The 14,580-nt window shown below is 37.5% G+C and overlaps 1 protein-coding gene across 4 annotated transcripts in view; it reads right to left on the bottom strand.

Annotated features, from left to right (window-relative positions):
- MACROD2 (MACRO domain containing 2) overlaps positions 1-14,580 on the bottom strand; it is a 2,135,582-nt gene that overhangs the window by 114,232 nt on the left and 2,006,770 nt on the right. For all 4 annotated transcript variants that reach the window (XM_011962618.1, XM_011962604.1, XM_011962612.1 and 1 more), the window contains one exon: positions 11,174-11,242. In XM_011962618.1, the coding sequence (XP_011818008.1) occupies positions 11,174-11,242 (69 nt within the window). The remainder of the gene's footprint in view (positions 1-11,173; positions 11,243-14,580) is intronic.

Raw genomic sequence — 14,580 nt, 5'->3', positions numbered from 1 at the left:
TGAGCTCCTGACCTCGTGATCCGCCCGTCTTGGCCTCCCAAAGTGCTGGGATTACAGGCGTGAGCCACCGCGCCCAGCCAATTCTGGTATAATTATTAACAGCTCCCTGCGAATCACTCAAAAACTGTGCTGGTTTTGAAGATATATGATTACTTCTATTAGGTGATGCCCACAACAGCATTCCAAAATATGTACTAGGGACCTTCCATTCTAGGTCTTATCTACAAGAGAATAAAACACAAAGCAGGCAGAAAAATCTGTGAAAGGCACTAACGGAATGTCTGGTATTCAAGCAAAGAGACTCGGTTACCAAATCTCCGTTGGTGAGTGGGGCTAAGTAGAGATTCCTCAGGTGTTTCTGCCAGCATAGTTTACTCCGGTTACTTTTCAATATTCAACTGGTGCACGCCCTATGGTGTACTGGAGAATGCTCATCTTGATGGTCAGGGGCTGGGCAACATCTGTTGTTAAATATTTTGAATGTTACCTGTTATTGAACCTCTCTAACCTGCATTAGCATATCAATAGATTTCTTGATTTGGTGATGATTCAATGACATATGACTGTCCCACCTGGGGTAGTTAGGGTTTTAAAGCCAGCAAATAAATTTAATAACAATAATTGTAAAAAACAATAATGCTGCCAACTCTTGTTGAAAGTTTACTATGTTTGAGAAGCTGCTGTAAGCACTTGAAGTATATTAACTCTTTCAGTTTTTGCAACCCCATGATATAAATACTATTATGGTTCCCTTTTTTACACATGAGAAAACTGAGGCACAAGCTAAAAACATTACCTAAGGCCACACAGCAGTGGTGATGTGAATTTGAAATAAGTTGAGACTGATAAAGGCTTCATGGCTTGGCCCAAGGAATTCAAAAATAAGGCCACTACATTTGAAAATGATCACAAGGATGCTCATATAAATTTGAACCTATTTGGACATAAATTTAGGTCCAAAATACTATGTTGGACAAAGGGATTGTAAACCCATTCAAATAATCTCCATGTCCTAGTCTAGATTTTGTTTTCAAGTCTTATCCACAAGATCTTTAGAAATATGTCCCAAGAGATCATGTAACAGAATTGGCTGTTACAAACATATTATTACAGCTATACTTAATCAGTAAGGAAAAATAATATATGCACATTAAAGTGTATTTGGAAGGGAACTACCACTTACCTTCCAATTGCCACTTAGGAATATTTTAAACTACATTAAACAGTAGATAAATATGTACTGCTTTAAAAGAAGTTTATTATATTCTCTTAGAGGGGAAGAATATCCAAGTCTGAAAGTGAACAAATAGGAAAAGTCTTGGGCTTGAATTTACCTTTTGTATTTCTGCAGTGTGACATTTTTGGGAAAATTTACTTCTGAAACAAGAGAATTCTGAAAAGGAATTTCTTTTATTAGGAAGCCTTAATAATATTAAAAAAACAAATTTGGGAAAGTGGCTATAATGTTAGAATTAAAAGTGGCCCATTTTCTATGATAGGTTCTATCTCCAATTCTCTAGTTAATTCTTGTGGAAAAAATTTCAGATAATTTCTCATTCACACTTTCTAGAGTCATGTGAAGTCTCTAATTTTTTGCATGACTCTCAATTAAATTCTCCAAGAAACTGTTAAATCATCAACAGCATCACAGACACTGTTATGTACACACCATTTTATTCCTTTTGATTAAATAAATATGAGGACCTACCAGGTGCAAGCCACTGTGTTGAGCTTTGTAGAGAACATAAAAATGAATGAGATTTTGTACCTGCTCTTAGGAGATCCACATTCTAGTGAGCTAGATATGTATGTAACTAATATTGATACAAGGTCCATGATAATATTTAAGGTTTACAAACAAATTTATGAGAAGCAGGATAGTTTACTACTCTATGGGGTGAATTGTAATGAAGATGGGAGAAATCAAGAAAAGTGAAAATATGCATGCACCACCGCCCTCACCTGTATTATCTATTATAATTTCTGTCATTGTAATGTTTGCTCAGATAATTTGTGATGGAAGAAGGAAGGATGGGAGCGGGGCAAGGATGGAGTAAAGGTTCTAGTTAGGGTAAGAAAGATATTGAGATTGACTGTGAAAAATGGTCAGGATTTTCATGTACAGAATAAAGAACAAAATGGATGTGACAGCGTGAGGGCAGAATGCTTCAGACCAGTGGCACTTGGGAAAGGACAAATAACTGAGTCGGGCTATAGAGTAAGGTACATGCAGGGTCTAAGGAAGCACAAAAGGACCAGGAATATCATACAAAGTGGTTTGGGTTTTACATGTAGTCGGGGGCATCATTGGAGGTTTCTGTGTACTCATTTCACTGTAGTCCCTAGCTTAGGGTCAAGGTCATGATGTGGACCAAGCAGCTAGCTCCAAACTGCCCTCCCTGTTGCCGTGGTTCCAATCCCTCCTCACCTTGCACAGTTCCCAGGGTTCCCATGACACCCTCTGCATTCTCTGGACACACCTGTATCCTACCTACTCAGGCAAAGAAAGTCCTGTGCTCCAAATTCATGATGTGGGAGGCAGCATGGTGGATAGAAAATGCATGGGCTTTAGGTTCAGACAGATTTGGGTTCCAAATTCTGGTTCCAGCTTTTGGGAAACTGATTGAGCTATTCAAACTTTCTGAGCCTCAGTTATCTGCAAAATTGGGATAATAACACTGGCGACTTTTTAAAAGCGATAATGAGAGATCACACTCATTGAACTGTGGAAAATCAGAAAGAACAAAAATAACAGTTGCTGACAGAAATATGAACTGATATAGCCTGTTGGGAAAGCAATTTGGCAACATCTACGAAAAACACATACCCCTTAAAACAGAACTCACATTCCTGGAATCTTTCCATACAAATAAGAGCATCAGCATATAAGGCTATGTGTGCAAAGATGTCTATTGCAGCATAGTCTATGTGGCAATAGAGTGGAAAGAAAGTGCTTGCTTATCATAGGAGAATGGTTGAATAAATTATGGTACAGCCAAACTATGGAATATCATGTGAGCTTTAAAATGGATTGATTAGATCTTTGCAAAATGACTGGCAGAGATTTCCACCAAGTTTGGCTGCCTGTAGCAGAGCAAGATTTAGCAAGGTATGTGGAATATAACACAATATTTGTAAAATAAACATATATATATATTTAATAATGACTAAAAAAATTGAGCCTCCTACTGTGTACCATGCACACCTTGAAAGTCTTTAAATGGACTGAATCACTTTAGTGCTGAATATTTTTGAGGTAGGTGCTATTATTGTTCTTATTTTACGTATGAGGAAACTCAAGTTGAGGAGTAGGAAGACTAAATAATTTGCCAGAGGTCACACAGCTTGGTCAGGGTAGGATTGGAATCTGGGCCCAGGTAGTTGGAAGAAGAGACCAGACTCTTAGTCTGTGTATTTTACTCTCTGAGTGATTGAATGGTGAGGAGTACATAAGCAACAAAAAGAGAAAAATTGCATTAAAATCATACATTTTACATAAAGCTTCGTATGTTCATATATTCAGAAAGAGATGCATGATAGTCTGCAAAATGAGAATGGTAGTTATCTCTGAGTGCTGTGATTACATGTAATATTTTTTACTCTCTTCCATTATTTGTATTTTCTGCAATAAATATATTAATTAAACAATCAGAAAAATAAAAAAACTATTCGTTGTAGAAAACACACAAATTTGCATGCATTCACATTTACTAAAATTTTCTGACCAAAATGATCATGATCATTTTACAAGGTTAAAGGGATGTTTCTGGTCAGTATGGAATTTAAAACTGAAACCACAGAAACAATTCAAAATTGAGACTGGATAAGAATTGTAAACATTTATTTACTGGAATACACAATTAAATGATGATAGACTGTCAAAAGATGCAGGAAGAATTTTTAATGTACTGTTATATTCGAAAGACAGGTTCAGATTTGTATGCATTGCAGAATACCCTAAAAAAGAAAAAACCCTCCATGTATGTATGAGGTTAACTAGAAAAACACTAAGAGTTTATACATCAGCATATTACATATGCTTATTTCTGGGTACTGGGGTTATGAGTGATATTTTTGCTTTCTTCTTTTGCTTATTTTTTTGTGTGTAATAAACACACAGTACTTTTAAAATAAGAAAACATGTGTAAATAATAAAAATATTTTAACCTTTTCCCTCATAAATCAATAAAATCCAGGAATTTGTCCTGAGGAACTGATCATAGATACACACAAAGATTTATCCAAAATGTAGGCACTGCATTTCTCTATTATTTATACTAGGAAGAAAACTGTAAATAACTAAGTTGTCTAACAGTAGGGCACTGGCTATGTAAACTGTGAGACAACCAGATGATAAAATATTACGACATCAATAAAATTCATGCCTTTGAAGAACTTTTAAAGACATGGGTAAATATTCACAGTGTTATTGTTAAATGAAGAAATAGAATAAAGACTTATTTTCCTACAATTTAATCCTTAAATGGAAATGGCTATGCTTTCATTCTTATTTTTTTGCATTACAAAATATTTTACGATAAAGATATATTATTCTTTTAAGCAAAAATAATTTTATATTAAAAATATGATAAATACTACCTTTTAAAGAGATTGCATAAGCTTAAGTAGGTATTAGCTATGGCAGTTAACAGTAATAAAATCATTCTCCTATCCTCACTTCCCACACACACACCTTCTTCCTCTCTCTTTCTCTGAGTCTCAGGTTACCCTTTTGAGAAATGAAGACTACATTGTTATAAATGTAAAGCATTGTGTACAGGAGACACTCAATGCATCTTACTTCTTTCCCCTTCAGTATACTAGCAGAGGACGGCCACTTTCATTCTACACTTAAGGCTCCTAATATCCAAGAGGGATAACTCAGGGATGCTCAAGCATATTCAGACCCTCTATCAATGCAGATCCAGGGCAGAGGACAACCTTGTCCTCGCTCTGATGAGTGAGAGGGTGAGGACGCTTGGTGGGGGATGGTGAACACCAAGAATGGGAATAGGACAAAGAAAAATTAGCCTGGAGAGTCTCGAGAGGAATTTCATTGGCGGCCTTGGTTTTGTTTCTCCTCAACAGTTCAGGCAAAGAACAGAAACAATGCCATTTTTCAGAACAATTTTGAGTCCACACCACTGGCCAGGCCTACAGTGCTCAGTGGTTGGAATAATTTGTGCTCTCATCTCTTGCACATTCCTGAATCCTCTTCCTAGTATGTAATCTTTCTCTTTCGTTCACTTTGGCAAGGCTGACTCTTGGCGCTAGCTTTCCCCTTTTCCTACAGTAATTTTGACTTCTAGGAGGTTTGAAACTAGATTAAGGGTTAAGAAATCCTTTGCCAGGTGACATCCCATTTCAAAAATACCAAAAACAGCAATTGTATGACTTACACGGTGTTCCAAAGGAATACAAGCTCAGGTATGCACCTGAGTATTAATTGATTTTGTTGTTAATATTAATGAGCATATGATGTGGCCTAGTTGACCTTCAAATTTAAATTAGGTACTGATTAAATAATAAGGCAGGTGAATTAAGATGAGTTTAAACAGCATTTTATTTTCCCCCAGAAAGCTGCCTTGACCTTGGCTCTGGGTGAAAATAAGCTATTAGAAGTGTTGAAAAAACTAGAACAGAGCATATTCTTTATCTTAAGGAGATTGACTATATCTTAAATAGCTATAATAACAACTTCATAAAAGTTTCATCTGGAGTACTTGACATTCCTATGAATTTTACTTCTGTGTTTATATGCCCCTTTAATATGATTGCTTGTATATTTGTTAACTTAAATAGCCTTAATACTTGTACTCCTAAATTTGTTTTTAAGGATTTAAAGTGCAAACTACCATTAAATCAACAGAGTATTTTTAACCAGTAGAGAAAGAAGTCCTCAATAGATTAGTACACATCCTATTTCAGAAATAACCCTCAGAACGCCTACCGACCCACAAATCTTTTCCCAGGCCAGCTTTACCTTGGAGTTACTTTCAATTCAATCCTGGTTGCCAAATCCTTGGCATGCATTCCGGATGAATTATTCATCAGCATTCTTCCTGCTAATATCTCATGCTCCCAGCTCAACTCCTGCCCACCCTATGGCTGTAAATGACTCATTGGGAACAGGTGTCATCAGTGTGTAGCTCACAATCTAGCTCCTGATCCATGAGCCAGTCGGTTGCATCTCCTTCTGTTGGCAGCTGGCACAGTTAGCAAGTACATGGGGGTAAGCAGGCAGCAAGCATGGGTTCCTGGTTCCCAGTGGAAAATATGTCTCGAACATTAAAACAAAACTGCTGGCATAGAGGACACCTGGGTTACAATACTTCCTTTTGAAATTCTTCAACTTTCACATGACTGTTAGAATTTTTTAAATATCTGGTCTCCAAAGTGACATTAGCCATCTTATTTTTTATTTATTTGTTTTCAATCCTTGCACCCTAGAAGATGCTAATTTCCTGTGGAAACCAAGGTTATAACAAATGTAAAGCCAGCCCACTAACAAGCAAAGCTGGAAATAACCAAATGAGTCTCAAAATTCTTGGGAGTTATATTAGAAAGAGAAAAAAAGACCTGTCCATAATATCAGTGATTCTAAAGCCCAAGAAGATGCTTGGTCAGGATCAAAGTCTGAAAACAAACTCAAGAGAGCAAGGGCTTCTTCAGGACATTTGATCAGCAAAAATGTTCTGCCACTTAAAGTGGAGAGTGTAATGAGCATTTCTATAAGCAATCTTATAACTGCAGAGCTCTAAAATAGCCCAGATGTCACAGAGAAGAGATATTTCTGCATGAAAGCTAATAATGGAGAATGTTTGAAATGAATCCTCAACACATATGACTGCCTTTTGACCTTATCTTGACCTCAATCTTGAAGGATTTCAATTGATTTTTTTTTTATTCTAAGCTAGGTATCTATCAGTCAAGACAATAGTTCCAACAGCATTAAACACTTGTTCTAAGCCGGTCTAAGCTTTGAACTGATAATCAATGAAAAACAGTGGTTTTCTGTACGTGCTATTTCAGAAGAAAAAGGCAAAAATCATACCCTAGGGATTCTGTTTTTAATTGAAAGAAGACTGTGTACTAGTGTGGATTTTAAAACATTTCTATTTTCCCTAAGTAAATAGGTTAATTGATATTAATGGCTTATTTCAGTAATACTCATAAAACTTCACATTTAGTCTTACATAGGAACTGCATTTGTGATACATAACAGAACTTCTTCATGGAGTTACCATCATTAAAAGTTTTATGTTAAAAAAATCCTAAAAGTATTCCAAAAAATAAATCCTGGCATAAGCAATTAATGGTGTGAGTTCCTAAAAGCATCAAGAAACATCACAAACAGTGTGCTTCTGTGAAGGTGCGATATCTCCAAACTAAACAACTCAATGGGAAAAATCCCACCCTGAAACACGGTCACATTCAAATTAATTTATCTCTCTTTCATGTTTCTTAAACTCTGTCACTCAACTTCATGACACTTTAAAAATTTTAGCACAGACTAAATGATTGGTATGACCAAAATTTTTGCTTAAGATGAACACCACTTTCTGTCTTTTCACTCTGATCGCATTTGATCAGATTTATTTATCTCTCTGAGATGAACTAGAGTTTCCCATCAGAGCCTATGTGGGTATTTGACATCAGTTATATTTTTAGATATACTATGTCTTAAAAAACAGTTAACGTGCTCTAACTGAAAAATACTTTATCACTAAAATATGCCAATCATCATCTGAGCCTTCAGCAACTTGTAATCTTTATCCTGGTGGAGGGTCTTGCCTCAATGTTGACGGTCACTACTGGCCACTCAATGTTGATGGCCACCACTTGGTTGCTCAAGGTTGAGGTACTTATGGTAATTTCTTTCTTTTTTTTGAGATGGAGTCTCGCTGTGTTGCCCAGGCTGGAGTGCAGTGGCATGATCTTGGCTCACTGCAAGCTCCGCCTCCTGGGTTCACACCGTTCTCCTGCCTCAGCCTCCTGAGCAGCTGGGACTACAGGTGCCCGCCACCATGCCCGGCTAATTTTTTGTATTTTTAGTAGAGACGGGGTTTCACCATGTTAGTCAGGATGATCTCAATCTCCTGACCTCATGATCCACCCGCTTCAGCCTCCCAAAGTGCTGGAATTACAGGTGTGAGCCACTGCGCCTGGCTAGCTATGATAATTTCTTAAAATAAGACAATGATGAAACTTGCCACAATAATTGTCTCTTCCTTTCACAAAAGATTTCTCTGTGGCATGCAATGCTGTTTGATAGCATTTTACGCACAGTAGGAATTCTCTTAAAATTGAACTGAGTAAGGCCAGGCACAGTGGTGCTTGCCTGTAATCCCAGCACTTTGGGAGGCCGAGGCCGGTGGATCACCTGAGGTCAGGAGTTAGTGACCAGCCTGAATAACAAGGTGAAAGCCCATCTCTAAAAATACAAAAAACAAACAAACAAAAACAAAACAAAACAAAAAAAAGCTGGATGTGGTGGTGCATGCCTGTAATCTGAGCTATTTGTGAGGCTGAAACAGGAGAATTGCTTGTACCTGGGAGGAAGAGGTTGCAGTGAGCCAAGATCGCACCATTGCACTCCAGCTTGGGCAACAACAGCGAAACTCTATCTCAAAAACAAACAAACAAAAAATTGAACTCAATACTCTCCAACCTGCTTCCATCTCAAGAAGCCACTCTCTTTTTTTAATAAATAAGATGCAACTTCTCATTTGTTTAAGTTTCTCATGAGATTGTAGTTCAGTCACATCTTCAGTCTCCACTTCTAGTTCTCTTGACATTTCTACCACAACTTTAGTTACTTCCTCCACTGAAGTCTTGAACCCCTCAAAGTCATCCATGAGGGTTGGAATTACCTTATTTCAAACCCTTGCTAATGTTGATATTTTGACCTTCTTTCATGAATATTCTTAATCTAGAATAGTCAATCCTTTCCATATTGTCAGTTTATTTTGCCCAGATTCATCAGAGGATGACATCACTATCTATGGCAGTTACAGTGTTAGAAAACATATTTCTTAAATAGAAAGACTTGAAAGTCAAAATTACTCCCTGATCCATTGTCTGCAGAATAGATGTGTTAGCAGGCATGAAGACAACATTACATTCCTTGCACATCTCCATCAGAACTCTTGGAAGACCAGGTGCATTGTCAATAAGCAGTAATATTTTGAAAAGAATCATTTTTTTTCTGAGTAGGTCTCAACAATGGGCTTAAAATATTCAGTAAACAATGCTATAAACAGACGTGCTATAATACAGGCTTTGTTGTGCCATTGACAGAGCACAGGTAGGGTAGCCTTCGACTAATTCTTAAGAGCACTAGGATTCTTGGAATAGTAAATGAGCAGTGTCTTCAACTTAAAGTCACCAGCTGCATTAGCCCCTAACAAGAGAGCCAGCTTGTCCTTTGAAGTCAGGCATTGACTTCTCCCTTCTAGCTACGAAAATGCTAAATGTCCTCATCTTCCAACAGAAGGCTGTTTTGTCTACATTGAAAATCTGTTGCTTAGTGTAGCCACCTTCATCAGTGATCTTAGCTAGATCTTCTGGATAACTTGCTGCAGCTTTTACATCAGTACTTGCTGCTTTACCTTGCACATTAATGTAATGGAAACAGCTTGTTTCCTTAAACCTCATGAATCAGCCTCTGCTAAGGTCCAACTTTCCTTTTGCAGCTTTCTCACTTCTCTCAGCATCAGTAGAATTGAAGAAATCTAGTACCTTGCTCTGGACTAGGCTCTGGCTTAAGGGAATGTTATGGCTGGCTTGATCTTCCATCCAGACCATTAAAACGTTCTCCTTATCAGCAATAAGGCTGTTTCAGTTTCTTATTATTCATGTGTCCACTGGAGTAGCAATTTTAATTTCCTTCAAGAACTTTTCCTTTGAATTCACAACTAGGCACAAGAGGCCTAGATTTCAGCCTATCTCAGATTTCAACATACCTTCCTCACTAAACTTAAACATAGCTAGCTTTTGATTTAAAGTATGATTTAGTATGCAACTCTTCCTATCACGTGAACACATTGAGGCTATTGTAGGTCTACTAATTGGCCTAATTCCAATATTGTTGTGTTTTAGGGGATAGGGACACCTGAGAAAATGGAGACACACAGGGGAATAGTGGGTCAGTGGAATAGTCAGAACCACATTTACTAAGTCAGTCCACTATCTTTTATGGGCATAGTACATACCACCCCAAAACAATTATAATAGTAATCACTGATCACAGATCACCATTACAGATAGAATAATAGTAAAAAGGTTTGAAATATTGTGAGAATTATCAAAGCATGACACAGAGACATGAAATGAGGACATGCTGTAGGGAAAATGGTGCCGACAGACTTGCTTGATGCAGGGTTCCCACAAAACTTCCATTTGTAAAAAATGCAGTATTTTCAAAGCACAGTAAAATTAAGTGCAAGAAAGTAAGGTATGCCTATATTACCTTTTCATCTGGAGACTTGCCAATGAACCAGGAGAGAGAGAGAAAAAAGGACTATTTTGTTTTCCTTTAGATATGTATTTTTTAATTCTAGCATCCCCACATCAATGTCTCCACTACTTCTTCCTTCCTCAAATTGACTTCTAAAGAGTAAATTTTTTTTTTTTTTTTACTTTTTCTGGAAATACTTGGGTCAGCAACATTTTCTCAGAGTAACTGTCGACAGAATGGGGAATGATGCTCTTGCCAAAGATTTGTTTCTAAGGATGCCTTTCAAACATTTCTTTCTTTTTTGAAAAATGGTGCTCCCTGGTTGGTGGTTCTCAAATGCCACTCTTTCAAACCTTTTCCTGATGAGTGGCTATAAAGAGCAGAACTGACTAATTCTGGTGTTTTAAATAAACATCTCTAAACATAATTTCTCTGGTCATTCTCTCATTTCATAAATAGTTATTTTCCAAAGGAACAAATGTAAATGTTATATATATATATAATATATATATATAATATATATATAATATATATTTTTTTCTATAAAGGCTAGATATGCAATAAAAGAGAGTAGGTGGGATAGTCGATTGTATTGGAAACAGAGACACTTAAGAAAACCTAGTTACATTTGACTTGCTGCCTCGTTTTTCCATATAAACAAGCCCAAATAGTCTAAGAGTCTGCAATTATTAGATGTAGTTAGTGGCCTCATACCTTCATCTTTACAGTCTTCCACTGCCTCTTCTGAAGTGGGGTCAGGCACCGTGACAGTGTTGACACCATCTATAAAGCAGAAAAAGAAACACTGCCTCAGAGTTCATCCTTCCAGAAGTCAGGCTGTGGCTTTCCTGCCCTGCACCCCCCTCCACTCTCCACCAGAGAAAGCATGAGCCTGTAGCACACTTAAATACACTGAATGCTCTTTGAAGGGGCTAGTGGTTTGGGAATATCTTTTATAGTTAGTGAAACAGGAACCTTCAGTTAAGTCAGAGACCAGTGGGCTACAATCTATTTTTTGGTGAAGAATGCTACTTGTTGCTAGTAGTATCCTTTGGCATTTTGTTTCTTCCTCATTCCTCAAAGGATGGTATATTATTTTTCTTGGTAACAGATTGTGAAAGAAAGCATATCCTTGCAAGTTCTTACAAAGTGCTTTTATGTGTGTGTTTGTAAAGTTTGTTTTTTTCTTAGCACAGCACTTCTGCTCCGTTATGCCAGGCTGTCAAACTGCGGGGAGCAGCTCTGATGGCTGTCAGCACAGAGGTCAGGAAGAAGGGGAGCATTTGGCACAGGGCACCAGCAGCCACCAGGAACTTTCATGTCACCCGAGAACAGAAGGGGAAAACGGGGACTAAGGACATGGAACTCTCTGTTCCCCTCACAGCACCAATTAACTGCATTAGAGTAGACCTCTCTTCTCAGTGTCATCAGCCCCTAGTGACTCTAGTCATGTTTGGCCTCCAGGATAAGAGCTAACTAGTCTACTCCCTCCCATTCAGATAGTAAATCTAGACAGGCAGGATTGCTAAAATCATTTGCAATGTTTAATACCTGATAACTGGAAAAGGAATATACATATATACACACACACACATACACACATACACACACACATATTTTGGACAAAAGATGGGCTAGAAAAGATGTGATCTGTGATTTGATTCCAAATGTGTTAGTTTTTATGCATACATGAGTTATCTTTAGTTCCATAACCCTGTTACTATAGAAAAAAGTATAGAGTGCGCATGTGTGTATATATATATACACACTATATATATAGTTTATATGTACAAATATATGTAAACTATAGCGTATATATAGTATACATATATAGAGTGTATATATAGTTTTTCATGTAGTAGCAGGGAATATGTATAGTTATACAGTTATATATAATAGTTACATATAGTTATATACATATAGTATATATAGTTTACATGTATAAATACACTATATATAAACTATAGAGTATATATCATATACATATACATATATAGTATGTATATAGTTTTTCATGTAGTAGCAGAAAATATGTATAGTTATATACTTATATATAATAGTGATATATACTTATCTACATAGTTATGTATATATGTTCCCTGATAGTACATGAAAAGCTATATATATATATACACACACACACACACACACACACACACACATTACATATGTGTATATATACTACATGGACTCTATAGTTTACATATAGTATATTTATACATATACGGTATATTTATACATATAAACTATATAGTACATATGCACACACACACATATAGTTTTTTATGTAGTAGCAGGGTCAGGGAACTAAAGATAACTCATATATGCATGAAAACTAACACACACTTGGAAGCAAATCACAAATCACTTATTTTCTAGCCTATCTTTTGTCCATGATGCATACACTATTACTTTCAGGTCAGGTGTCCTTTGGAACATAATTCTCTGTCACTATCTCATCATTTAGATCTCATTTTAACTATCACTTTCTCAGAGAGTCCGTCCCAAACCCAGACACTGGAAAGTTGCCTTCTGGGCATTCCCTCTATGTTTCCTTATTTCTCAGCAAGACATTTATCACTATTGATGTTTTTATCATTTTTATTTGTTTATTGTTTGGAACCCCCACCAGAATATAAATTTCAAAGAAACAGGGATGTTGTTTTTATTGATTGTTTGTTTATTCAGTGCCTGGAACGGTGCCTATGACACAATGAACCCTTGATATGTACTTGTTAAATTTTATGAAAGAATATTATCTACAACTTTGATCTGATTTGGTCATGACAACAGTCAAAATTGCTGGATTGCCCTGTTTTAAGATTGTGTTTTTTCATGACGTGTAAGAGGCCTGCAGAGCTATATAATCAAAACTGAAGCTGGAAATTAGATTGAATGAAAATAAGATACTTTTATTTTGGAAAAATACCAGCAGGTCAAAAGAGCTTTAACGACCCATAACCACATCTTCGATTTATCTGAACTCTGATTAGGGAGGATATGACATGAGCAGTGTGAACGTAACAATGTATGTTGATGCTGGCCAGGATTATAGGTGGACTCCGCCATTGGCCTCTGTGCCAGCCGGCAAGCTCACTTGGAAGAGCAAGGTGAGTCACTCAGTGATGCATTTAGCACTCCTCTTCACATTGAGAAGTGCCCCTATTGTTGTGACAACGCTGTCAGATTCAAGGGCTGGAGAAGAGCGCTTACATTCCACCACTCCCTTCTCGTAGGCAAAAGGATCTCAAATCTACAAACTACTTATTCTCAATTGGTTAAAGGGAAAAGGATGAATAAATCAAACACAGGCAAATGTGAGTGCATGCATACATGTGTGTGTGCGTGTGCGTGTGTGCATGTATGTACAGGGATGGGAAACAATCTTTGTCAATAAGGACAGTTCGGGGCTGGGTGTGGTGGCTCACGCCCATCATCCCAGCACTTTGGGAGGCTTAGGCGGGCAGATCACTTGAGGTCAGGAATTCAAGACCAGCCTGGCCAACATAGTGAAACCCTGTCTCTACTAAAAATAAAAAAATTATCTGGGCATGGTGGTGGGTGCCTGTAGTCCCAGCTACTTGGGAGGCTGAGGCAGGAGAATGGCTTGAACCCGGGAGGTGGAGGTTGCAGTGAGCCAAGATTGCACCACTGCACCCCAGCCTGGGTGACAGAGCGAGACTCCGTCTCAAAAAAAAAAAAAACAAAAAAAACAATTTGGGACAGAGTAGTGAGTGAATAAAACCTGTGTAACCTCAACAGTCACAGAATGACCTCAGCTGTCGGCAGTTAGTTGACTAATAGTTGTCAGCCCCAAACAATAAAAACAGTGACAGCTTTTCACTCATCTGCTATGGAGCGTAATGTGTGGGTTGGGGGTGGGGGAGGGTTGGGTAACAACAGTTTTCTGCATCAGAAATTTATTTCATTGCAAGGACTATGTTGCAGCAAAGGACGCCGGCCGACCCAGGTGCAGGTACACAAAGTCCTTGCTGCTTTGCTTCAGTGCTTTCTCTGATTGGCCTTCTTCAATTCGTCTTCCAGGTTAATAATAAAAGCTTCCAGAACCCTAGCAACATCTCCAAGGTTAATGCACGAATTTTACAGCGAAAAATACTTAT

Source organism: Colobus angolensis, unplaced genomic scaffold (assembly GCF_000951035.1).
Source record: "Colobus angolensis palliatus isolate OR3802 unplaced genomic scaffold, Cang.pa_1.0 Scaffold117, whole genome shotgun sequence".
Classification (NCBI taxonomy): domain Eukaryota; kingdom Metazoa; phylum Chordata; class Mammalia; order Primates; family Cercopithecidae; genus Colobus; species Colobus angolensis.
Note: the sequence above shows the minus strand (reverse complement) of the source record. Positions and strands in the feature narration are given on the sequence as shown.